Source organism: Aquarana catesbeiana, linkage group LG12 (assembly GCF_042186555.1).
Source record: "Aquarana catesbeiana isolate 2022-GZ linkage group LG12, ASM4218655v1, whole genome shotgun sequence".
Classification (NCBI taxonomy): domain Eukaryota; kingdom Metazoa; phylum Chordata; class Amphibia; order Anura; family Ranidae; genus Aquarana; species Aquarana catesbeiana.
In genome coordinates this window covers 29514831-29540806 of record NC_133335.1, presented here as the reverse complement: position 1 = coordinate 29540806, position 25976 = coordinate 29514831, and the positions used below count along the sequence as shown (strand labels likewise).

Genomic DNA, 25976 nt, shown 5'->3' with positions numbered 1-25976 from the left:
CGGGGGGCATCGATAGTTTCAAAAAACTATTAGATAAGGACCTGAACGACCGCAACATACAGGGATATACAATGTAATACTGACATATAATCACACACATAGGTTGGACTTGATGGACTTGTTTTTTTTTTCGACCTCACCTACTATGTAACTATGTAACTCTAGGGTTCCACAGAACCCTGGTTTGAAAATGGCTGTTCCTTAAGCTGATCACAGGTTCGCTTTAAAGATAGATTTGGAACTATTTTTGTTACCTTTACAGTCTAAAACTTTGCCCACCACTCGTCTTCCATTTTGTTCAGATTGGCTGCATAGGCACAACATTGCCTGCAGCAAGCAAAGCTAAAACATCTCCAGCTGGGCATGGTAGATACTTGTGGATCCTGTGCAGGTGTATAAAAATGAGAATAACACAGATTTACAAACCCACACGCCCTATCAGAATCTATTAAACCCAATCAGTTTCAATCTCCACTGATACAGGGTAGCGTAATGATAATCGACATCTTGATGTTCATGGCCTATAAGTCTCAACGTTAATTCACCCTGTCAATTGTCATTTGATTTGTATTATGCGTTTCCGTTATACTCTTCATTTGCTTGTTTTCTTTTACTTCCAATAAAAACTTTATGGAAAAAAAAAAAAATAGAATAATACCCTGGCTTACAGTTTTGGGTTTACAGAAAAATTGGGATGTTCCTTTAAAATATTGTGTGCCGTGGCTGGTTTCCCAGAAGGCAGGAAAACAAATTAAAATATGTGACATGCCAGTAGAAATAGCCTCGAATAACCTAGATTTGTGTTTGGAGACAGGTGGCACATTTTGTGTGTTTGAAAGCTCTTTAGAAAAGCAGCCTGTTAAGTATTGAATTTTAATCTGTGTGTTACGTAACAAACAGATTGATGGCACCTGGCTGCTTGTGCCCATTCCCTGCTATGTTCCCTCTGTTGTACATTAAATAATGCTGTGTAATTATACCCAGCAAAGCTTTCGCGCCTCATACTCCTTCTACAATGAGAGTGTTGCTTGTTCCAAAACAAAGTCCTGGACCCATGATGCCGAGACGAGACTTAATATACATAATGTACAAAGCCAGTTTTAAATGCTAAAACAGCAGTATTGTGGTGTTAACACATTGGCACATTAAGCTGGCATGGTGATATGTTTTCTTTTATTACATTAATATAAGCAAGATCAACAAAAACTAGACCCACAGTGTTCTAAAAACGCTCTTAAGCAAAAACGCCCCCCAACATGCAGATAATTAAAGGATAAATTCACCTTTTGGAACATGTTACATGTTCCCACCCATATTTAGGGTGGAACATGCAACATGTTCAAACTCCTGCCAACCCCCCCCCCCCCCCCCCCCAGTGTGGCAGCGGGTGGGGGATCTTCTCCCTGAAACCGCTGTCACAATTGAAAAACTTCACTTACACGGCCGCATCCTTTATAGACCGTTCCCTGTGAATGAATGAACTACAAGTACCATCATCTATCACTGCGGATGGCTTGTAGTAGTTCTAAATGATGAGCGCCCCTGTAGTTCATTCACAAGCCCTGCAGCTTTCAAACAGATCTCCCTTATGGAGGTATGAGCTGAAAGCTGCAGGGTTTGTCTGCAGAAGCCTGACATTGCACCCCTGATCCACTGATAAGGGGGTGCAATGCTTTCCAGGCTTCTGCAGGAAAACATAATAAATGCACTTTTTTTTTCTGCGAAAATGTTTGCATTTAAACGTGAACCTATCCTTTTAAAGCCACAGAGTGTTAAAATCATCTCATTGAAAACCAGGAAATATTCCACTTCCTGATGATGGTCAAGTGACCATTGCCAAACAATATGTATACCATGGACTACTACAGTCTGCAAATTTTTGCAAGCTGTACTTCCATTCCTGCTACAATATATATTGGGACAGAGTCTAGGAAATGTTTGCTTGCCCCCCGTTTGGCTTGATTTCCATAGGCAGATAAGCAAGTTTGGTAGCTGTCAGCAGAACACACCTATGGGAGTAGAAGCAATCCCACGTGCAGTTTATGCCCATCGCAGTATGTCTCAAAGAAGACACCGTGCGCTCAATGTCCATGGGCCCAACCCCCTAAGCACTCTCCATGGTTGGTATTAGTATTCAGCAAATACAAGATGATAAGTTTAAATCACATTGTTGATTAGTCAGTGTTGCTTTCTCTCATGAATATTTTTTCAGTTTAAATTGCCCGCATTACCCTTGCGGCAGGAATGGATTTCTCAGTCCCGAGAGTCGCCCGCTTTAACCTTGTTTTCTTTTTTCTTCTCCCGGCCTGCAGGAGCTGTCGAAAATCACGATGCCGATCGTTTTTAACGAGCCGCTGAGCTTCCTGCAGCGAATCACAGAATACATGGAGCACACATACCTGATCAACAAGGCCTGCTCCTGTACAGATCCGCTACTCAGGATGCAGGTCAGTACCTGACACGTACTCGCATATATTTTCCATCAGGCTTCATCCTCGCTCTCTGCTGGAAGAGGTGATGCTTAAAGCCTGCATGCCAGCATTTCACTGCGGGGTACCGACAGTATTAGGCAGCGCTGATCTTTAAAGGTTTGCTATCAAACCTCCTAAACAGCAGAGTAGTTTGTGGTTTGCAAATTTGGAACTGTGATTGCAAAACAGACACACTTTGTATGTCAGACTTCACCAACAACATAATTGCCAAAATTAAATGCATGACTGGACTTTGGAACAGAAAAGGAACACCATAGAAGAAGCTGAGGTTTAGCGATTCAGCCAGTGAGGGAATCGCTTCTGTGACTGGCCTTATAGCAGACTTTCTCAAACAGGGTTCTATGGAACTCTAGGGTTCCTCCAGAAGTTCCTTGAGCAATGAGAACTTTCTGCCTCTCTGATAAGTTCCCACTGACACCAGTGATCTTTTAAGATATCTGTAAGGGTGGGATTTTTCCCAATGACCACAAATGTAAGTAGCATTCTTCTAACTGACCATCACACTAATGTACCCAAAGCTGTAGGTATAGAAATTTATTAGCAGGGGTTTTCTGAGACTGGAATGTTACTATAAGTAACATGTTAAGCAAGGCTGCCTTAGAGAGTCGAGAGCTGTCTCATTTTAGGGCTACAGTAAAGCAACAGTAAGGGTACTTACATATTGGGGCAGTGCCGACGTTAGTGGTAAAGCGGCGCTAGGTCTAGCGGCGCTTTACCGCTGTTATAGCAGCGCTTTTCACCCGCTAGCGGCCGAATAAAGGGTTAAAATTGCTCATGTTGCGGCGCTGCCAAAGAGCTTTGCAGGGCGTTTTGGGAGCGGTGTATACACCACTCCCAAACCGCCCCTAAGATGCTGCTTGCAGGACCTTTCTCTTGCAGGTCCTGCAAGATCACCGCCCCAGTGTGAAAGCACTCGGGCTTTCACACTGGGGGAGGCATGAGAGGTGCTTTTCCGGCGCTTTACAGGTGCTATTTTAAGCACTAAAATGCCTGAAAAGCGCCCCAGTGTGAAAGGGTCTAGAGGATAAGTTCACCTTTTGACAAAAAATAATAAATGCACTTTTGTTGCAGGTAAAAAATGTGCATTTGTTATTTTTTTGTTTTACGAGCCTTTAAAGCATTGCACCCGCGATCAGCAAATTGCTGATGCCATGCAGATCTGTCAGTGTATAAGCTTGCTCGTACCTCGTATGCGGAAGCCAATACATTCTGACAGGAAGACTCAATAAACTACCATAGCGCTGTGGTAGTTCATTGAAAACTACAAGCCGACAGCCGCAAAGGCTGCTGGACCTTGTAACTTTCCATTCAGAGCGCTGTGTGAATTGTTTGTGTTTTTTTTTTTTTTTTTTTTTTTTTTTTTTTTTTTACATTTTGACAGCTAGCGGGGGTGGGAGGGGAAGATCCTGCTAGCTGTCACAGTGGGTGTTCCGGGGGGTGGGGGCCGCTTTGTTTGTAATAAGTTACACCCTGAATACGGGTATAACATGTAAAAAAGAGAAATGTCATATAGTGCAGCTTACTAGCCCTTAGTTGCGGTAGCGTTGGTTTTATTTTTTCATGTTTTTTCCCTTTATTTTTGCCTGGAAATTCTGACAGTAAGACAATATTAGTCCCAGGATGACTTATTTACCCTCCTCTATCAGGACAACAGATGCAAGATACCTGCCCCTCTCCTGTGCTCCATAGGAAAGATAGCTGAGAGCATTGCCATCGATAACACCCAGCAAAGGCAGATAGCACAGGAAGTTATAGGCTCACCAAATTTCTGCCATAATCAACAGGTATCCTTTGAACCTATCTAATGCCCCGTACACACGGTCGGACTTTGTTCGGACATTCCGACAACAAAATCCTAGGTTTTTTTCCGATGGATGTTGGCTCAAACTTGTCTTGCATACACACGGTCACATAAAGTTGTCGGAAAATCCGATCGTTCTAAACGCGGTGACGTAAAACACGTACGTCGGGACTATAAACGGGGCAGTGGCCAATAGCTTTCATCTCTTTATTTATTCTGAGCATGCATGGCACTTTGTCCGTCGGATTTGTGTACACACGATTGGAATTTCCGACAACAAAATTTTGTTGTCGGAAAATTTTATATCCTGCTCTCAAACTTTGTGTGTCGGAAAATCCGATGGAAAATGTGTGATGGAGCCTACACATGGACGGAATTTCCGACAACAAGGTCCTATCACACATTTTCCGTCGGAAAATCCGACGTGTGTACGGGGCATAACAGATATAACAAAACACTTTCAGTAGTATATTTACCATACCAACACAATTGTTGAGGGTTACATCTCTAGTGATCTATCACTAAGTACAAGGAGAGAAAGATGAATTTTTAAGTAAACAAAGGATGTATTGATAGGTTAAGTAAATGTTTCCTTACCTCTAGACTATATAGCAGTTGCTTCCAAAGAGTGAAGCCTTTCCATGAGGAATTATAGAGTGCTTTTATACATCTAGATAGCTCTAAAGCCAGCCATACATGGGTCGAAATGTGGCCGGTTCAGCAGTTGAATTTCGGTCCAGGTATGGGCAAGCTGATTGTACTCGGGTGGATTCATTGATCGACTTGGGTACAACCAGCTTGTCAGATTGTTTAAATGCGACTACTGCCAGCAGCTATAGCCGCTAGCAGTATTCATTATGTTCTGCCAGCCGGCACTGAATTCACTGAAGTTCACTGAATCCCAACAGCGCTTTTTCCTGTTGTAAAGGAGTCATCTTTTCCCATTGTATAATGCTGTAGAGTGCAGTCTGTAGCTCCATATCTATAGCAGATGATGATTTTTCTACTAAAGGGGATCTGTAGCAATGTTAAAGGCTTAACTCCACCCAAAGCTTTGTATTTTGCTTTGGATTGGGGCAAGTGAAGTAGGGAAGGGTTGGATCCTTTTGTACAATTCCCTCTTGCTTCCTGTCAGAGTGGACATTTTTTAGAAACACATTTTTAGCTGGGACTGTAAAAAGGACTTAGGATATTTGAAGAGGTTGGGATGGGGGGTGGGGGGGGGGGGGTCTCAAATACAATGAGTGGCTATTAAATTGGGAGCCTTTTTGTTTGGTAGAAGACCACTTGGTGATGATTTACTTATGAGTAAATATATCCAAGGTCAATATAAAGGCTTAGAAAACATCTTATTCCAGGGACTGTAAACAGATTAGGGAAAGATCAAGATGGAGCCTAGACCTCATGTACTCACTGCCCTACCTCAGCTCTACCAGATTTAGAATACCTTTTGTGCAGCCATCCAGAAGTTAAATGAACCTCATGGGATAACATATCCATCATATTTAGTACCTGATATCATGAATTCCTATTGCTCTGAAGCAACTGCACTTGCAAAGTGCTCAGTCTATTTGCCTTTAGTAAATGAACCCACTGTGTCAAGGTACTGGTGTGTCCACACAGTCCTGCTCTAATCAACAATTGGACATATAGCGTAAAACCTATGCTGAGTAGACTTACCTGGGGGCTACCTCATTCCTCCATGGGTACAGCAAACACATAAGTGATCTAGACCTGTACAAGACACTTGAAGACCTTGTACTAGGCATATGACCATTCAGTTTATACCAGCTGATGCGTGGGTCCAATGTAAGAGGTAATTAATTAGGGGAACAGTGGAAATACAGTCAGTGCTCTACCTTAGCTCCACCAGCTTTAGGCTGGGTTCACACATCCAATTCGCATGACAGAAGACTCTGACCGGCTCTTTACGGGGCCAGTTCACACAGTTTGGGGGTGGCCGCGGAGCGCACTGGAAGAGGTGCTGTGCGTCTTTGGCTCCGTTTCCGGTGCGAATTCAGCCAATAATTTGGACCTGATTCACACCTGGAACACGGTGTACAGGGACGCACCGGACCCCTGCTGTGAGCCATGGCCGCAGCTAGTGTGAACCCAGCCTTCGACTGCCTTCGTGAACCCCATGGGGTAACATATCCAACATTTGTGGTAATAATTATATAGTGTAGTACATGATGCATTACTGATCCGGTCTCCCCACTATTCAAATCCACATTTGAAAACTGATTTTCTTCCTAAAAGATTTGTACATACTCTTCTGACCCACCCCATTATGGCTGTACAGGTAATAGCACAGTTTCTGTTGTGCAGACTCTTCCACTTTCCTGCCCCCTGCCTGCTCATTGGATTACTAGTGAACATCATCTAATGTGTGAACCCCATTTTGTACTTGGAACCTTCCTTCCAATAACCTTTCAAAACAGCTACTTTTACTGCAAACCTGAATCTTGACATTCTCATGCCATGTATTAACTAAGCAGGTTAGCGCAATAGTCAGGCAACCAGCGTTTTCAAAGCTATTGCTATGACAGCACACATATCTCTTTCATGACCGATCTCTTTTGAAGGGAAGAACTAAAAAAAACCATACTAGCTATTTTTGTATGTGTTTACCCTTGTCATTGATCTTATTACAAGCCAAGTGTTTTGGGGATAATGAGGTTGTCCAGATGATTACACTACAACCACTTGTATAACCTGCATGAAACTAGACACTGCCGTTATGTAAGCTTGTCCTGGATACACCTAGATCGGTGCTGTTCCCATGGCAGTGAAAGCAGCTCTGACATGATTACCCTCCCACAACTACAGTGGCACTGTGCCTGGGATTGTACGATGGAATTTGGATCATGCAAAGAAGTATTTCAGGCGTGGTGCTCGGATCTGAAGGCTAGAAGAGGATAAGCATTGTGTGATCTTACAATGTTTCTATAGCTACTCATGTTCTGGTCCTGCCAATTTCCTGGAAAGCAGGAACAATGCCGACCATAGGGGCTGTTTAAAGAGTAACTCCACTTTCGTGGGGGGAAAAAAATAGCAAATAAAATAAAATAAAACTAATATAGTGATTACAATTGCGACACAAGTCATATTGTAATTGAATGTTATTAAAAATGACCTTTTTATTCGTTCATTGACAGACACAGTACTTCCTTATTCATAACCATAGGGGTTATATAGCCCCCTACAGGAGTAGGACACTAAGCAGAAAAAAGACTTGGTTACACCCATGGGCAGCCCTAGGTGATATACACCCACCTCTCTGCTATAGGCCTTCAGTATTTTTTCTGCCTAGTCAGTGAAATCTGCAATCAACTGCCAGACTGGGCGACGGGCTGGACGTTTGATCCAGTGGTCTCCCCAGTCTGGCTAGTGAGCGTGTGCAGACCGCAGCTACGCGCTAGGTCAGCCGCGACATAGCCCCACTGGACGGGGGCTGGCCCTGCGAGTTAAACGTCTTGTGAGGTCGCATACGACCAGGTTTCTGCTCGAGTCGCAGCGTCACTCATGGCCGACAGCCCCCCACTTCGGTGGCGAGGAGGCTCTGTTTGGAGCGGTGCCCGCCTGGTCCTGGTATGGTGAATAAATGTCTCCCCTCTCCCCCTGGTGGGTTTGCAGTGGACGCGGGCCCCTCCCTAGGTCGGTCAGTCCTGCAGGTTTCCCTCCGCCCTTGCACCCTCTCTTCCTGGGGTGGATGGTCCCTGGAGGTCCCCTTGTAGCCCCCTTTTCCCCCTCCCTCCTCTATATGGGGTAGTGTGGCGCCATAATGAATCCTGGGGGATGGGGTTGAGTACTGGTGGCCAGGGGGTTGGCGCCACAAGGTGGGGCTCTCCAGAGTCAGATCTGATGGCACCCCGGGTCAACAGGAAGGTGCAGAGGTTTGTGGCCAGGTCTCGGACCCTCTGGCGGACGCCTCAGACGCTCTGGTGGCTCCGTGGGGCCAGTATTGTCTGATCTACGCCTTTCTTCCTCTCAAGCTTCTGCCTTGGCTATTACGCAGGATCGAGGCCGAGAGAATTCCGGTCATTCTAGTGGCCCCGGACTGGCCTCGTCGGTACTGGTACGCCGACCTGGTGCGTCTGGTCACAGATGCCCCCTGGCAGCTGCCTCTCAGGGAGAATCTGCTATCCTAAGGGCCGAACTTCCACCCTGCTTTACCGTCGCTGGCTTTAACGGCCTGGCTGTTGAAAGCCAGGTGTTGAAGGATAGAGGCTTACCTGCGTCGGTGATTCCGACACTACTCAAAGCTAGGAAGTCTACTTCGAGGAAGGTATATCATCGGACGTGGAAAGCGTACATTTCATGGTGTGAGCCAGTGGAGTTTCACCCACGTTCCTTTTCGGTGGCTCGGATTTTGACTTATCTGCAGAGGGGCGTTGAAAAGAATTTGGCCAGGTGTCGGCTTTGGCAGTTTTCTTTCAAAGCCCCCTGGCTTCGCATTTCCTTTTGTGTACTATCATTCAGGGGGTGCGACATGTGGTTCCACCAGTGCGATCTCCCTTGCCACTGTGGGCCTTGAATCTGGTGCTTTCGGTTCTACGGAAGCCTCCGTTTGAAAATATTTGAGAAGTTCCCCTGCTCACTCTGTTACAGAAGGTGGCCTTCTTGGTGGCTATCACCTCTGCTTGCAGGGTGTCAGAATTGGCGGCGCTATCCTGTTGCACGCCCCACTTGGTGATTCATCAGAACAAGGTGGTTGTTCATATTTGTCCTTCGTTCCTTCCAAAAGTTGTTTCTGATTTCCATTTAAATGAAGACATTGTGTTGCCTTTCCTATGTCCCAGGCCTTACACACCTTGGATGTGGTTCGGGTGATCAGGGTGTATTTGGCGGCCACTGAGTCCTTTCGGAGGTCAGACTCCCTGTTCGTGATCGCGGAGGGGCCAAATAAGGGGCTGTCTGCTTTGTCGGCAACCATTTCTAGATGGATCAGACACTGTGACTCAGGCCTATTCTTTCAGGGGTTGAGTTCTTCCCTTGAGCGCTGAGTGCCTCCTGGGCCTTCCGTCATCATCCTGTTCGTCGGTGCACGCTTTCACAACATTTTAGAAAGTGGATGTGCTGGCATCTGCGGATGCCTCTTTTGGCTGCAAGATTCTGCAGGCTGTGGTCTAGAGGGTTTTTCCCTCATGAAGGGGTTTTCTTGCTGTTCAGGTTGGGCTCCAGTTGTTCTCATTGGTCTCCAGATTGTCTGGTTGGCCTGTTTTTTGTTGGCACCACTCACGTTTGGCACTGCAATGGGACATTCCTATGCTTCTGAATAAGGAAGCGCTGTCTCTGTCAATGAACTCAGAGAAACTGATTTTACAGTAAGCTAGAAATCCTATTTTCCATTTCAATCAAAAGCTGCTATAATTTTCTATAAAATGCAATATGGCAACCTGGAGGCCTACTGTATACAAATGGAGTACAGAACACCCCCCAGAAACATAATTCCCTGCTTGTCTGATTGGCTCACTGATTCTCCCACAAGTCAGATTTCAGGCATCCCCTGCAACAAAATTGTAATTTTTGGTGAGATACTCCCAATAAGAAATCACAGCTAAAGGTATGCAAACCCAACAGCTTTCCTCATTAGAGCCTTACAGGTGCAGCAGCTGATTGATAATTATGAAACTACTCCCGTACAGATTCCCTTTCTCATATGGACACAGACAAACACACAGGGATTTCTTCAGAATAACAAAGGGAGGAATCTGCAACGTTTGTTAAAATCCCTGCAATGTACATAGATCGCCCAGGGGGGAATATTTTTCCTCATCAAAAATTGAATTACTCTTTAAAAGGAGTTGTAAAGTCTCAAGGTTTTTCCCCTTAACCGCTTGCTGACCACCCGCCGTCATTATACTGCTGCAGGTCGGCACTCCTGCACAAACCGCCGTAGGTGTATGTCGGTGTTTGCACAGGAAATAGTGGGCACCCGCCGCGAGCCACAGGAGCATGTCCCCAGGTCCAGCGGACTCTATGTCCACCCACGACCCGGGATCGCTGTGTACAGCCGCGGAACAGGGAACTGCCTATGTAAACAAGGTGATTTCCCTGTTCTGCCAGATGACATGTCAGATCTTCTGTTCCCAGTGATCGGAACAGTGATCTCTGTCATGTCCCTGGTAGCCCATCCCCCTACAGTTGGAACACACTCAACCCCTTGATCGCCCCCTAGTGTTAACCCCTTCCCTGCCAATGTTTTTTCTTTTACATTGATCGGTGCATTTTTATAGCACTGATCAATGTAATAATGTCACGGGTCCCCAAAAAGCGACATTTGGGGTCGACTTTGCCCGCCGTAATGTCGCAGTCCTACTAAAAACGTAGATCGCCGCCATTACTAGTAAAAACAATAAAAAAATGATTAAAAGTCCCTAAATCTATCCCATAGTTTGTAGACGCAATAACACTTGTGTAAACCAATCAATATACACCTATTGCGATTTTTTTAAATTTTTTTTTTATTTTACTAAAAATATTTAGAAGAATACATATTGGCCTTAACCGATGAATACATTTTTTTTATTTTAATTTTTTGGAAACAATTGGTTTTTTTTTCAAAATTGTCGGTCTTTTTTGTTTATAGCTTAAAAAATAAAAACCGCAGAGGTGATCAAATACCACCAAAAGAAAGCTCTATTTGTGGGGGAAAAAAAAAGGATGTCAATTTTGTCTGGGTACAGCGTCACACGACCGCGCAATTGTCAGTTAAAGCGACACAGTGCCGTATCGCAAAAAATAGCCTGGTCATTATGAGGGCAAATCCCTCCAGGGCACTTTTTCTTTCCCGAACCGATTGTTCCAGTGACAAGCACAAGCCCAGCACCTCAAGCAGCTCCAGCCACTGTCTCGGGTCCTCATTGGATAGATTGATAGCAGCAAGGAGACATTGGCTCCTGCGGCTGTCATTCAAATCTATTGACACTGGAGCCGGGGGCGGGGCTGAGTTCTGCTGTCTGTGTCAGTGGATACAGCAGCAGGACTCGGGAGCACCGCTCAGCACAGAGCACTTCCTATTCATTCCCTGTCACTTGCAGCTGAGGCTGCAGAGAAAGGCATGTATGTTTTGAGCTTTGGAGTTCACACCCTACTGCAATAGGCTGTGCACACCTATACGAGCAATTAACCCTTGCAGTGCGGGCACACCCCTGCTGCAAGGGATCATTTTTAAGTTTCCCGGAGTTGGTTTTTAAACATATTCGTTTTTAGTGGACTGACTCATTGGTTCAGTAGAAAGGCCCCTCTTGGTCGGAAATAAATAAAATCTATAGATCTATTAAAGTGTTCTTTGAATTTAGATAAACGTCTCTTGTAGTGGGGACTTCAGTAGTACGAGTCATTGACCCAGTACAAAGATCACAGGTTCTGACTTCACAGGCTGAATTCTTGTTTCATGTCAGGGATTTAGAAAGCACTGAGCAAGGAGGATCAGCAAGACTGTGCCAGCAAACTGGAGGCAGTCAATGATGACAGATTTTCCTTTACATGCGTTTTTTATGAAATGTTTGCACCAGGAATGCAGGTACAGTATAGGTAAACATGTTTATTTTAGCACAGTAGTACAGGTGCAGCACAGTACATAATAATCATCTGAGTCCACATTGGCCCTCCTCGTAGCAGTTATATTACATAGTCGGTGTCGGAAGTCACCTACGTATGGTATGATCTGTACGTGGCAAGACACTGCGGTTTTCCCAAACACGCTAGGAGCTCTTTGTGGTTGGTGAATAGCGATCCAGCAAGGATTGGGGAGGGCTTAACCTTTCTTGTGCCTTCTCCATAGAAAGTGAAATGTCACCACAATTACTCAGTGACAGGAATTGCCGTCACGTTTCTTCAGCTTTCACAGCAGAGAAAAACACCAATTGATATAATGACAATAAGATAAAGTGTATTGCTTAAAAAAAAAAGTCCTCACTAGATAGCTGCAGGCTACTATTTTCAGGGAGTTTATTGGGGTCAGAAGAGTGGAAGAAGAGTTCAGTGATTGCTGTGGATTACCATACACGGTTTTACACCTATATTTTGTATATACACTGATCATCCATAACTTTGTGGCCACCTAACTAATATTAAGTAGGTTCCTCTCTTGCCATCAAAATAGCCCTGACCCATTGAGACATGGACTCTACTAGACCTCTGAAGGTATATTGTGATATCTGCCATCAATTCGTCAGTAACAGATTCTTTAAGTCCTGTAAGTTGCGAAGTGTAGGCCTGTATGGATTGGACATGTTTTTCCAGCACATCCCACAGATGTTCAATTGGATTGAGATCTGGAGAATTCCAGAATTCCAGAAAGCCAAGTCAACACCTTCTTGTGTTCTGCAGCCATTCTTGAACCGTTTTTGCAGTGTGGCAGGGTGCATTATCATGAAAGAGGACACTGCCATCAGAGAATACGGTTTCCATGAAGAGGTGTATTTAGTCAGCAACGATGTTTTGGTAGATGGTATGTGTCAAGTAACATCCACATAAATGGCAGGACCAATGTCTCCCAGCAGAACATTGCCCGAAGTATCACACTGCCACCACCAGACAAAAAAACTCAGCACTCATTTGAGGAGAGACCCTGGAGGTGTACACAGATAAACTAAATGTGATTAAAAAAGTCTCTCAATAAGAGGGACAAAATCCATAGCAACACTCTCTAAGATGAAGAGGGAGAGGAATCCATGTACCAGCACTATGGGCAGCAAGTGTAAAGAGCTAGAAGCAGTCTCTGAAATGCAACAAAGGAAAAGAAACACAGCACCTCTAAGTGCAGTATTGGTAAACCCATAGCTCCCAACTGTCCCTGATTTCGAGGGACTGTCTCCGATCCCTCTGTCCCTCATTTGTCCCTCATTTTGGTCTGATGTATATAAAATGCACTTTTTATCTATAAAAAAGTGTTTCCCAGTGCAAAACCCTTTCATCTGATTTTTAAATTGCTGCATTTATAAATTCCAAAAGCCAATATAAAGGAATAGTAGTGGTAAAAAAATCACTTGTGGGTTTAACCAATCTTTTTTTGTGTTTTGTAGAATTCTCCTTTAAGGGGGCATGGCAAGGGGCGTGTCCTATGCCTGCTCACTTGTGCTGATAGGTGTCCCTTATTCCCATCTCAAAAAGTTGGGAGGTATGGTAAACCATTTATTGATAAGTCAAAAGTGAAACTACTCACAAAAGGAGCATAAACACAAGCATGATAGTAATCCTGCAGCAAAATCCCGGGGTGGCTTTCTCCTAAACGTCCGTGTCTCAGGCCTGAGGAAGGAGCAAGCATGCTCTGAACGCAAAGCTGTCTCCTCTCACCCTGCACCCAAAAGTGACAACGTCATCTCCGATCTCCCCTGTGTTCCCTACTGTTCCCATAGGCTGCGAATGCTGGAATCCACCCGCACGAGCTGTCAGCTGCACTTCAGAGACATGGACATTTAGGAGAAAACCACCCCCGGATTTTGCTGCAGGATTACTATCATGCTTGTGTTTATGCTCCCTTTGTGAGTTTCACTTTTGACTTATTAAATGGTTTACCAATACTGTGCTGTGTTTCTTTAACTTTGTTACACTCCCACCACTGGCTTGCCTTCTTCCCATACTGCATTCTGGTGCCCTCTCTTCCCCATGTAAGTGAGACACATGATGTAAAAGAAAAGGTGATTCATCAGACCAGGCCACTTTCTTCCATTGCTCTGTGTCCAGTTGTGGTGATTGTGTGCCCGTTGTAGGCACTTTTGGCTGTGGGCACGATATGGGCACCCTGAGTGAAGTTAAACACATAAACGTCAGGAACAATCACTGGAATTCATAAGGACTAGTGCAGACAGATTTTGTGAAAGTGTCTCATGTGCACCCCAAAGGTGACACAGCATGCGCCAAACTCATGTACCTGTCTAGATCCTGTACTTGAACCTGACGCACAATGCGCCACTTTTAGGACACACACGAGACACCTTTGTAAAATCTGTCTGTACCGTTGTAATCAATGGTATTCACGTAACCTGTCAGTAGTCCTAAAACTATGGCTGATCAGTGTAAATGCCCATATTACATAATTTTATACAGTTTAACCAAAAATATCCCTCTGAAGGTGAATAAAACTTTAGATTGTGTCTAGTTTATTCTAACTGCAAACTATATATGCTTACCTTGAAATTTTAAATACTCCAACACACTTTCAAGCCTGAACCAGGAAAAAGTGAAAGGTTTTCCTGCATAGTTTCTTTCTGTCATCAGCGTGGTGTCGTGGTGAAGAGAGGGCACAAGCACACGATTTCAAAGGTGTTGGGTGCTTGAGTTGGTAATTTGTAGCTTGGTTGCCCTCGTGTTGGTACAAACGTTTGCCAAACTTGGTCGTATTTAGTAATTAAGAAAGCTCTCTTTTTTTGTTAGACAGGTGATCATTTCTAACACTTTGTGTGCCATTCTTTTATCCTTTACAGTCTGTGGCTGCCTTTGCTGTATCAGCTGTAGCATCTCAATGGGAGAGGACTGGCAAACCATTTAACCCTCTTCTGGGGGAGACATATGAACTAGTAAGGTGAGTTGTGGCAGTTGCGGGGAGGACTGACCCAAGTGCTTCCATGTGACTAATTATACTGTCTCTTGCAGGGAAGACCTGGGCTTCCGGTTTATATCTGAGCAAGTCAGCCATCATCCTCCCGTTAGCGCCTTTTTTTCCGAAGGCCTGAATAAAGACTTCATCTTTCGTGGTTCTATCTATCCAAAGCTGAAGTTCTGGGGGAAGAGCGTAGAGGCCGAACCCCGGGGAGCCATCACCCTGGAGCTGCCTAAGTAAGTCTAAATGTGAGGTGCTTTTTGTACCAGAGACACACAAGGGGCACTAAACTTACAAGCTTTGGTATGTAAAAAAAGGTCACTACATAAATACACTATATAGACAAAAGTATTGGGACGTCTGCCTTTACAAGCACGTGAAATTTAATGGCGTCTTAGTCCATAGAATTCAATATTGAGTTGGCCCACCCTTTGCAGCTATAACAATTTCAACTCTTCTGGGAAGGCTGTCCACAAGGTTTAGGAGTGTGTCTATGGGAATGTTTGACCATTCTTCCAGAAGCACATTTGTGAGGTCAGGCACTGATGTTGGACGAGAAGGCCTGGCTCGCAGTCTTTGCTCGAATTCATCCCAAAGGTGTTCTATCGGGTTGAGGTCAGGACTCTGCGCAAGCCAGTTAAGTTCCTCCACCCCAAACTCGCTCACCCATGTCTTTATGGACCTTGCTTTCCGCACTGGTGTGCAGTCATGTTGGAACAGGAAGGGGCCATCCCCAAACTGTTGGGAGCATGAATTTGTCCAAAATGTCTTGGTATGCAGACGCCTTAAGAGTTCCTTTCATTGGAATTAAGAGGCCAAGCCAAATCCCTGAAAAACAACCCCACACCATAATCCCCCTCCACCAAATGATTTGGACCAGTGCACAAAGCAAGGTCCATAAAGACATGGATGAGCGAGTTTGGGGTGGAGGAACTTGACTGGCCATCACAGAGTCCTGATCTCAACCCGATAGAACACCTTTGGGATGAATTTGAGCAGAGACTGCGAGCCAGGCCTTCTCATCCAACATCAGTGCTTGACCTCACAAATGCTCTTCTGTAAGAGTGGTCAAACATGCCCATAGAAACACTCCTAAACCTTGTGGACAGCCTTCCCAGAAGAGTTGAAGCTGTTCTAGCTGCAAAGGGTGGGCCAACGCAATATTGAACCCTACGGACTAAGACTGGGATGCCATTAAAGTTCATGTGCGTGTAAAGGCAGGCGACACAATACTTTTAACAATATCATGTATCTGAAGCTTTCAGGAAATTGAGGATATTTAAAATGAAAGTCGTATAACGGGAAAGATCATTTAAAAGCTACAGCTGAACTCTTGTCAAGTAATCTAATAGAAAAAACATACTATTGTCTTGTTCATGGCTCCTTTTGCCAGACATGCCAGCTTTAATGATAACATCCCCATAGCAAGTTTGTTAACGTGTTTTCTTGTAGCGTCCTATCATAGTGTATCTTTTTTTTTTTTTTGCTTTCGATTTAGTAGATCAATTAAAGTAGTGAAAGCATGCTTCCATTATTTTTTTAGTTTTACAGAAAGGGATGTTTTCAATATTTTACATTGAGTGGTGCCAATTATCTACTGTTGGTCATTTCATTTTTATGCCCGTGCCATTTGAAGTCAATATTTGAGGACAGTAAGCTCACCAGTGGCACTGATTGGCCAGTATCACAAATCCAGATTGTGGTCCCAGTGCACAAGGGAGGCAAAGTACATATACAGTATATACATGTACAACAAAGCCAGTGACAATACTGCATTCACAACTCTCTCACTGAATTTTGAGCAATTTTATGTATGACGTTATGGAGAGAGCATGGGAGCACATCCACTTAGAGGTCTTCCATTTCCAGGACTTATCTCCAGTCTTCTAAAGCAGACAATTTTCCTTTGTAGGTCAAACATGGATCCTTTCTAAAACATGGATCCTTTCTAAAACTCCACCAGCTTTGGATGATCAAACATATACTTGTGCTTTTGTCTCCTCATTGTCCCTTCTAATATCTTATTTCTCTGCAGGCATAAAGATATCTACACATGGACAAACCCCACCTGCTGTGTGCACAATGTTATTATCGGGAAGCTGTGGATAGAGCAGTATGGGACAGTGGAAATTGTAAACCACAGGTAAACTAACATAACCCCACCCGAACCCCTTGTCATGGATGCTTCTAATAAATCACTTGAAGTAAATAATAGAAAAATCCCCCATGTATTATTGGTCTCTCTTGGACATGTGAAAGGAAACTGCATATGCTGTGCCTTCTCTTTGGAGAACCCATAGTGCTCTGGGAATCTTTTGCCATAGGTGTAACCTATATTAAACATTTATTTGTAAAAATACAAATTTCCAATAAATAGTAAAGGAAAAACTGATATAAAACACATGCTTAACCACTCCGGCTTGGGAAGGTTTTACCCCCTTCCTGACCAGGCCATTTTTTGCGATACGGCACTGCGTTTCTTTGACAAGTAGGCGGTCATGCACCTCTTTACCCAAATAAAATTGATGTTCTTTTTTTTCCCACAAATAGAGCTTTCTTTTGGTGGTATTTGATTGCCTCTGCGCTTTTTAGTTTTTGCGCTATTAAACACAAAAATTACCAACAACTTAAAAAAAAAAATAGTGTTTTTTATTTTCTGCTATAAAACATTCCCAATAAAAAAAAATCAAATTAGGCCAATATATATTCTGCTACATATTTTTTGTAAAAAATCCCAATAAAAAATCCCAATAAGCGTATATTGATTGGTTTGCGCAAAAGTTATAATGTCTACAAAATAGGGGAAAGATTTAGGGACTTTTTAAAATTATTTTATTGTTTTTACTAATAATGGCGGCAGACTGCGTTTTTTAGCGGGACTGCAACATTGGGGCAGACAAATCTGACACTGAGTGACAAATCTGACACTGAGTGACACTTTTTGGGGACCAGTGACAGTGATCAGTGCCAAAAAAATGTACTGATTACTGTAAAAATGACACTGGCAGAGAAGGGGTTAACACCAGGGTCGATCAAAGGGTTAAATGTCCCCTAGGGAGGTGCTTACTAACTGTGTGGGGCAGTGTCACACTGAAGGAAAAAAGAGATCCGTGATTCAGCTTAGCTGAATCACAAGATCGCTTTTTTCCTTCTTGACAGATCCGACGTTTGCCTTGTTTACACGGGCAGACGGCTTATCCGTCTCCCCTGTGAACGATCGGCGGCTCCCGCTGTGTCCAATCACAGCGAGAGCGGGGCGCGCACGAAATCACATACTTGTGCGTGATTTTGCGCAGCTGGGCCGCCCTGCCGCAGTATATATGCGGTGGGCAGTCTGGAACTGGTTAAAAATAACAAACATATCATGCTTACCTGCTTTGTGCAGTGTTTTTGCACAGTGCAGACCAGATCCTCCTCTTCTCGGGTTCCTCGTTGGCCATCCTTGCCCCTCCCGCAGAGTGTCCCCACAGTAAGCAGCTTCCTATGGGGGCACCCGAGCTGAGCTGCTGCTCTGTGTGTCCATTCGGACATGGAGCCGTGGCTCGGCCCTGCCCCTTCTCTCTCCTTATTGGCTCATTGACTTTGACAGCAGCAGGTGCCAATGGCGCACGATGTGTGTCCCGGACAATCAGGAGGGAGAGTCCCGGACAGATGAGTCTCTTGTGCAACATCACTGGATCAAGATAGGGCTCAGGTAAGTATTGGGGGGCTGAGGGGGAGCTGCACACAAAAGGTTTTTTTTATCTTATATATAGAATGCATTATGATAAAAAAAATCTTCTGTCTTTAGAACTACTTTAATTCTTCCCAATTTTATAGCTCAGTATGGGGATCCCATAATCCATGCTTATTTGCAGTGTAGGGGTTATACTATTGGTGAAATGACTTTGGTAATGTGTTATATGTTCAGTTTAGAGGCAAATAAGGCTAACCAGGTTCTTCTTTAATCAGGTGTTTTTGTGTGATTTTGTTACAGCAATGGAGATAAATGTATCCTGAACTTCAAGCCCTGTGGCCTGTTTGGAAAGGAGCTGCACCGAGTAGAAGGATATATTCAAGATAAGAAGTAAGTACTGTAGTGATTAGTGTTCCCTTTTCTCTCCTGAGCAATATGAAAAATAAGCTGGCCATACACTAGAAAATTTTCGTACGAAAATCCTCACAACATTCGATGACTTGACAAATTTCGTTCATAAGTACTTTAAAGTTTTTTGTTTACTTTTAACTTTCAATTTTGGAATGAATGGTCGTTCCCGTACAAAAACCTTGTACACTGTTTGAAATGTATTCAATAAAAAAATTCCATTTTGCTCCATTTTAATTTTTTTTTTTATTACCACAGTCCAAAGTAAATTTTCCCCCAGTAAAGATTAGAAAATCAAATGAAAGTTCCTAAAGCGTATGTAAACCCCTCTTGGTTATTGTTATCTACAGGTAAGCCTATAAGGCGGCTTACCTCTAGGTAAAATGAATATCTCCTAAACGTGCACCATTTAGGAGGTATTCAACCTGCATGCAGCTGCTGACGTCAGCGGCGCATGCGCTCTGAAGCCTCTTCAGAGCTTCTTACTGGAACTGAGGGCTTAATCGTGGCTTCGGCCACTCACGGCACCGGAGCCTGCGAACCCAGAAGAAAGTTTGTGGGAACATATTGGCCACTCCACTCCATGTCTCCACCCAGTTGTCCTCGGTGCACCCCATCCCCCTGTGCAATAAGGACTCACCAGATCCTTAGACCCAAAAGTGGTGCATCTAGTAACGCTTATTGGGAGCCTTAGACTTGGAAAGCAGGTGAAATCTGCTATCTTCCTCCACAGATCCTCGTATGTAAAAGTAAACCACAGACAGCAAGATCATAGTGCAACCCGTTGAATACAGTGTTTACCCATTTAATAAAACAGAAAGTATAAAAATATCCACTCACATTTCGTTGTGCCCAAACCGGCACTAGCAGGATTCAGCAGTGTAGTCTCTCCCTCCGTGTCACCGTGCTTCCCCACCAAGATGGCGGCCCGGCATGCGTTCCACCGCCCGAGCCTCGTTAACCGGACGTGACGTCAGACGTATCGTGTCTCAGCCTCAACGCGTTTCGCCACCCTAGCTAGAAATGGTGGGTGTCGAGAGGTTTGCCTATCCCCTTGTAGTCTCTCGCTTCTGGGACCAGTTATGACTTTTGTCTCTAAATAGGTCAATATAGAGTTCGTAATATGATCGTCCTGTTATCTGTGGTGGAAGGGGAACTTTCGCTGGTGGGTCACAACAAAATGACTAGCACTCCTGATATTTGTGACTGCTCCTCCTATACAGTTTTCACCAATGTCCCCATGTGAAGATTTCCTCTTATCTCGTGTTCTTTTGACATTTAGAACATTTTGGTTTAACCATAATTTCTTGACTTGGGACATTGGGCACTAGAGAAATAGAGAATAAATCTCCTCAGTGGAGACACAAAGCAATAAAAACCTTACAGGGTTTTATTGTTTCCTCATTCAAAACACCACTAATCATTGCACCTAGTTTTTCAACGTATTTAGTTATTATCGAAGGCTTTCTGGAAATTAGGATTTTCGAGATGATGGCATGGAGCGTCATAACAGTTGATTTTTATTTTTAGTATAATGGTGTACTGATCCAAGTGTCTCGTAATCCATCTTGTGCCTAAGCCTCTCGCCAATTGTTCTAGATGTTTTTTTGTTTTTGTGATAATGCAAGGGGGGGGGGGGGGGTGAAATGTGAACTGCGTTATTAGATCTTGCCCAATCTGTCTTATTAATAGTCTGCAGCATGACACGCTGGCCCTGAACACTCATCATTCACCCACACAACAGACGGGTTCTGTCAACATCCAGTTGATGGACAGTGCATCTGGCCCTGACTTCTTACTATGAAAGGCCTTCTGGAAGGGACAGATGAGATCCCTTTCTGCCATAGCCCAGAGCTTCCTTGTTTATGTTGCTGAGAAATCAAGGCTCCACTGACAGACTCAGAACATTGCAGCACTCAAGTTTAGACCGGCAATTTCAGTTTTTTCATCTTTTTGAGCCCTTTAATAAGCTGACCCTCAGAGTAAGAGCAGAATACAATGATCAGCCATAACTTTATGACCACCCACCTAATATGGGTAGGTTACGCTTTGCCACCAAAAGCATTCCTGACCAGTTGAGGCATGGACCCCATTAGATCTCTGAAGGTATGCTGTGATATCTGGTATTAAGGAATATGAAAAATAAAAAACAAAAAGACACTACACACCAAAATGAGTGAACTACAAATTTATTGAGCAATGGGCTCAAGATCAACAGCATAAGTGCCCTAACAACCACCTGACTCCCCCATTAACCCCTTCCAGAGTAGAACCATGGACCACCCTTACAAAAAAGGGAAGGATACAGTCCCAAATCGGAGCTGAGCCCACCCTCCCCTAAACAAAAACCTCCCCCACACCAAGGAACCCTGAACCTCCCCACCAAAAAACAGAGATAACACTCGTTGCACCGAGTGCGGTGCTCCACCTTGGACCCCTTTCACACTGGAGCATTTTGCAGGCGCTATAGCATTAAAAATAGCACCTGCAAACCTCCCTAAAACAGCTGCTCCATTCACTGCAGTGTGAAAGCCCGAGGGCTTTCACACTGGAGCGGTGCGCTGGCAGGGCATCAGAAAAAGTCCTGCCAGCAGCTTCTTAGGAGCGGTGAACTCACCGCTCCTCCACCGCTGCTCCCTATTGAAATCAATGGGGCAGTGCTGCGATACCGCCGGCAAAACACTGCTCCGGCGCCGTTTTGCGGGCAGATTTAACCCCCTTTCGGCCGCCAGCGGAGGGTTAATAGCGCCGCTAAAACGACGGTAAATCGGCGCTAAAAATAGTGCCGCTTTACCGCTGACGCCAGTGGTGGCACAGTGTGAAAGGGAACTAAAAGCTGAAAGTCAGAAGTACTCACAATTCATGCTCCCCTCCAAGTGAAGGAATGGAAATGTACGCTCAGCAATTCCCAGCAAGTACACCTCTCCTATATTAGGATGAAATCCAACCAAAATTCACATGCTGTGCGCTGATCAGCTATTCCAGTCGTGTATACCTGGTCTCTCCAATCTCCTGTGTATGATTGAGTCCTACTGAGTTTCAAATGCTCCATTGCTGTGCACCATGCGCCGTTGAGCTGATCCAATCATAGGTGGCTGGACTCTTCAATGAACTCATACACAGTCGGCTGTATGAGCCACAATTAAAAACTTAAGCTCTCTGTAAAGATGGGGTGGTCGGGCCAGATGATAAAAGGGGAGATGGGGAGATGAAATGTCTGCGTCTACACGTTTCATTCCAGGGGGCGGAGCTTCGTCAGGACACGAAGCTGAGCGGACATTATTTCCATTCCTTCACTTGGAGGGGAGCATGAACGGAGAACTGCGAGTACTTCTGACACCCATATTGGGAGTCATTGTCCCCAGGTGGCATTACTGACAGGTTGAGGTTATCTGGTTTTTGTTGGGAATCTCCTTGCTCCATCTCACTAGCTTACCACTCATCTCTGCTAGCCCTCCCAGCCACTGTAATCAGTACGCTCCCCAGGAATGGTTATCATGCTGGTATAACTGGCATATATATGGTCTCCTACACATCCCTTCATGGATCATCTAATCAGCTACTAGTCAATTGACTGTCATGTGCAAGGCTCATTCATACATCTCGTTACCAGCACAGCAGCTGGACACTGATTCTTTGATATTTGAGCTCCCATTGCAGCCATTTGGTTTTCCTTTTTGCCATTGATTGACTCTTTTGACTGACTGGTTTTGTGGGTTTGTGTTTTTATGTATGTAGCCCCATTTGGGTAGGTATGCATCTCTGTCCTTCTTAGTGCTGGTGCCTCATTTGCCCACTGTGGCTTCAAGGTGGAGCACCGCACTCGGTGCAACCTCTGTTTTTTGGTGGGGTGGCTCAGGGTCCCTTGGTGTGGGGGAGGTTTTTGTTTAGGGGAGGGTGGGCTCAGCTCCGCTTTGGGACTCTATCCTTCCCTTTGACCTTGAGCCCATTGCTCAATAAAGTTGTAGTTCACTCATTTTGGTGTATAGTGTCTTTTTGTTTTTTATTTTTCATAGTCCATAGCAGTTATCTTTAGACAACACCCCCCTCATTTATAGAGTACTACCTTCTTTTATTAGTGGGATTGCCATTTCTTTCTCAAACATCACGGGACACAGAGCCACAGTAATTACTGATGGGTTATATAGGTATCACTGGTGATTGGACACTGGCACACCCTATCAGGAAGTTCAACCCCCTATATAATCCCTCCCCCTTGCAGGGATACCTCAGTTTTTACGCCAGTGTCTTAGGTGATGGACGTGTAAAGATGTCCTGTGCTGAGCTCCAAAGGGAATATCCTAAGATCCTATACTGGGGCAAGCCAGGCGAACCGGATTCATTCAAAGTGTCTTTTCATGGCCGAATTGAATGGTACCCGGGCCTCGTGTCCGAAGAAACGAGGTTTTACCCGTAATGCTTCTCTTTTTAGAGAGCTGGACCCCGCAGATCAGAAAATGGCTTTAAACTTCCTAATTTCTGGCGAGGTGCTTTACGGTCCCAGAACTGTTGGATCCCCCTACTGATGGGGGCCCCAGTCTCTGACGGTTTTTTCAAACGGAGCCCACCGTGAGAGGTGAAGATTGGGTCTGTGTAAACAGCACCCTGCAGCTGGATAAGGTAAGAGGAGATTCCACAGAATTTTTGAGTTCTAGTGGCTTTTCTCCTTTAAGGTAAATGCATGCTATGCCTATTGTGACCACCGGGGGCTGCCAAGAGCACAAACCTACACATGCTGACTGACTGTCTCAGGTGTTCAGTGCTGATTATGTCCCAGCATCTCAAAGCAGGCTGCATGCAGGTAAGGTGGAAAGGGGGATTTCTCATGTTTGAATGTTCCCCCCAGGCTAGAGAGGGGCCACAGGGGTCTAGAAAGTGGTTATACCACCCGGGCTCTGCGGCCTAATGGCCACCATCTCTGAAGATAGCCGTTCAGGCAGATCTTGTTACCAGTCTCCCCCCCCCCCCCATCCCCAGCCTTTTCTCCAGAAGCATGACAGGAGAGTCGGCAGTGCGGGAAGCGCTCGTTTTTTTCAAAACTCGCATGGTCGCATGTAAGGTGGGACACAGGCATTCTCCTAGGCAGCATTTACTGAAGTAACACCAGACTGAGCATTGGGTAGCAAGGCTTTTAGCCAGACTACATCGCTCAGCGGGCAGTGTTCATTTGTATACCTCACACCTTGTTGCTTTGCACTATGGGTAGAAGAGGTTCAAGCACCCCAGGAACCAGAGACACTAGGGGATCTCGTTCAGGTTCTGAGGGCCCCCTGTCGGCAGCATCCTCCCCCCCTAAAGATGGGCCAGGGACGGCTAGCCAGGGAGAGCCATCGGGGTCAGGGGCTACACCTGCTTCTGGCACTTCAGCCCCTGTATATATTACACAAGAGGTTTTTTCCTCAACCATTAATGGTCTAGAGGAAAGATTAATGGCCGTGATTACGTCTTCACTCAGTGGAAGAAAACGCACTAGGCTTTCCTCTGTTCCCCAAGACCCTCAGACAGAGGAGCTCTGGGATAAAGGAGATGAATCCCTTTCAGAGGATCGGGATGGGACAGATGATTCCTCTTCGGAGGATTCAGGTGGAGAGGGACCCTCTGCGACTTCCCAAGAGGAGAAAGTCTTAGTGCAGATCCTCACTGGATTGGTCCGCTCCACATTTAAGTTGCCCATACCTGAAACTGCTAAAGAATCCTCTTCTGCTTTGGGGTCACTGAAACCTTTCCAAGCAGCACATGCTTTTCCTGTTCATACTTTACTTGAAAAGCTTATTTATTCTAAGTGGGATCACCCAGACAAACGTTTTTTTCCGCCGAGAAAGTTTTCAACACTTATCCGATGGAAGAAAAGTTTATTAAAATGTGGGGAATACCGGCTATTGATGCCGCCATTTCCTCCGTAAATAATAGCCTGACTTGTCCTGTAGACAATGCTCAGATGCTCAGGGATCCTGTAGATAAAAGGATGGAATCCCTATTGAAGGATGTTTTCTCCTTAGCGGGATCAGTAGCCCAACCTGCAGTAGCAGCGATTGGAGTCTGTCAATACTTAAGAGACCATGTTAAGCAGGTCATCAAAGTATTACCTGAACAGCAGGCCCAGGGGTTTGCTAACCTTCCAGCGGCCTTATGCTTTGTGGTTGACGCCATTAGAGATTCTATCGTGCAAACCTCCCGTCTTTCACTGGGGTTGGTGCATATACGTAGAATCCTATGGTTGAAAAATTGGTCAGCCGAAGCACCATGTAAGAAGCTACTGGCTGGGTTTCCATTTCGTGGTGCAAGGTTGTTTGGAGAGGACTTGGATAACTATATCAAGAGAATCTCTTGTGGGAAAAGCACTCTCTTACCTGTCAAGAAGAAGAGTAAGCGTCCCTCTTTCAAACGGACTCTTTCCCCAGCGCCGGGGGCTTCAGCCTCCAGGCTGTCTCGACGGCCGCCTCCATCGGGGTCCAGAGACAAGAGTCAACCCCAGGGACAAAAGAAGTCCTGGGGAAAGAAGCCTACTAGGCAAAACACTAAGACCTCTGCATGAGGGGGCGCCCCCGCTCACTCGAGTGGGGGGAAGACTGCGACAGTTCTCAGAGCTCTGGCACGAGGACTTCCAGGACAGATGGGTAGTCTCCACGGTAACCTTAGGGTACAAGCTGGAGTTTCAGGAATTCCCTTCTCCTCGGTTCCTCAGATCAAATGTTCCCAGAGACCCAGAGAAGAAGCAGTCGCTCCTTCTAGCGTTAGAGCGACTTTTGTCGCAGGAGGTCATTATGATAGTTCCCGCAAAGGACCAGGGATTGGGCTTCTATTCCAACCTTTTTACGGTCCAAAAGCCAAATGGGGATGTCAGGCCCATTTTGGACTTAAGGGATCTGAACCGATTCCTAAGGATTCAATCCTTCCGCATGGAATCAATTCGAACAGTAGTTCCCACCCTGCAGGGAGGAGAATTTCTGGCATCAATAGACATCAGAGATGCATATCTGCATGTGCCCATTTTTCCTGCTCATCAGAAGTTTCTGCGCTTCGAGGTAGGAGGGCGCCATTTCCAGTTTA

At 45.0% G+C, this 25976-nt stretch overlaps 1 protein-coding gene across 2 annotated transcripts in view; it reads left to right on the top strand.

Annotated features, from left to right (window-relative positions):
• OSBPL2 (oxysterol binding protein like 2) overlaps positions 1-25976 on the top strand; it is a 196433-nt gene that overhangs the window by 151270 nt on the left and 19187 nt on the right. For both annotated transcript variants that reach the window (XM_073607517.1, XM_073607518.1), the window contains exons 5-9: positions 2313-2447; positions 14727-14824; positions 14896-15078; positions 16878-16985; positions 18819-18908. In XM_073607517.1, coding sequence (XP_073463618.1) covers positions 2313-2447; positions 14727-14824; positions 14896-15078; positions 16878-16985; positions 18819-18908 — 614 coding nt within the window. The remainder of the gene's footprint in view (positions 1-2312; positions 2448-14726; positions 14825-14895; positions 15079-16877; positions 16986-18818; positions 18909-25976) is intronic.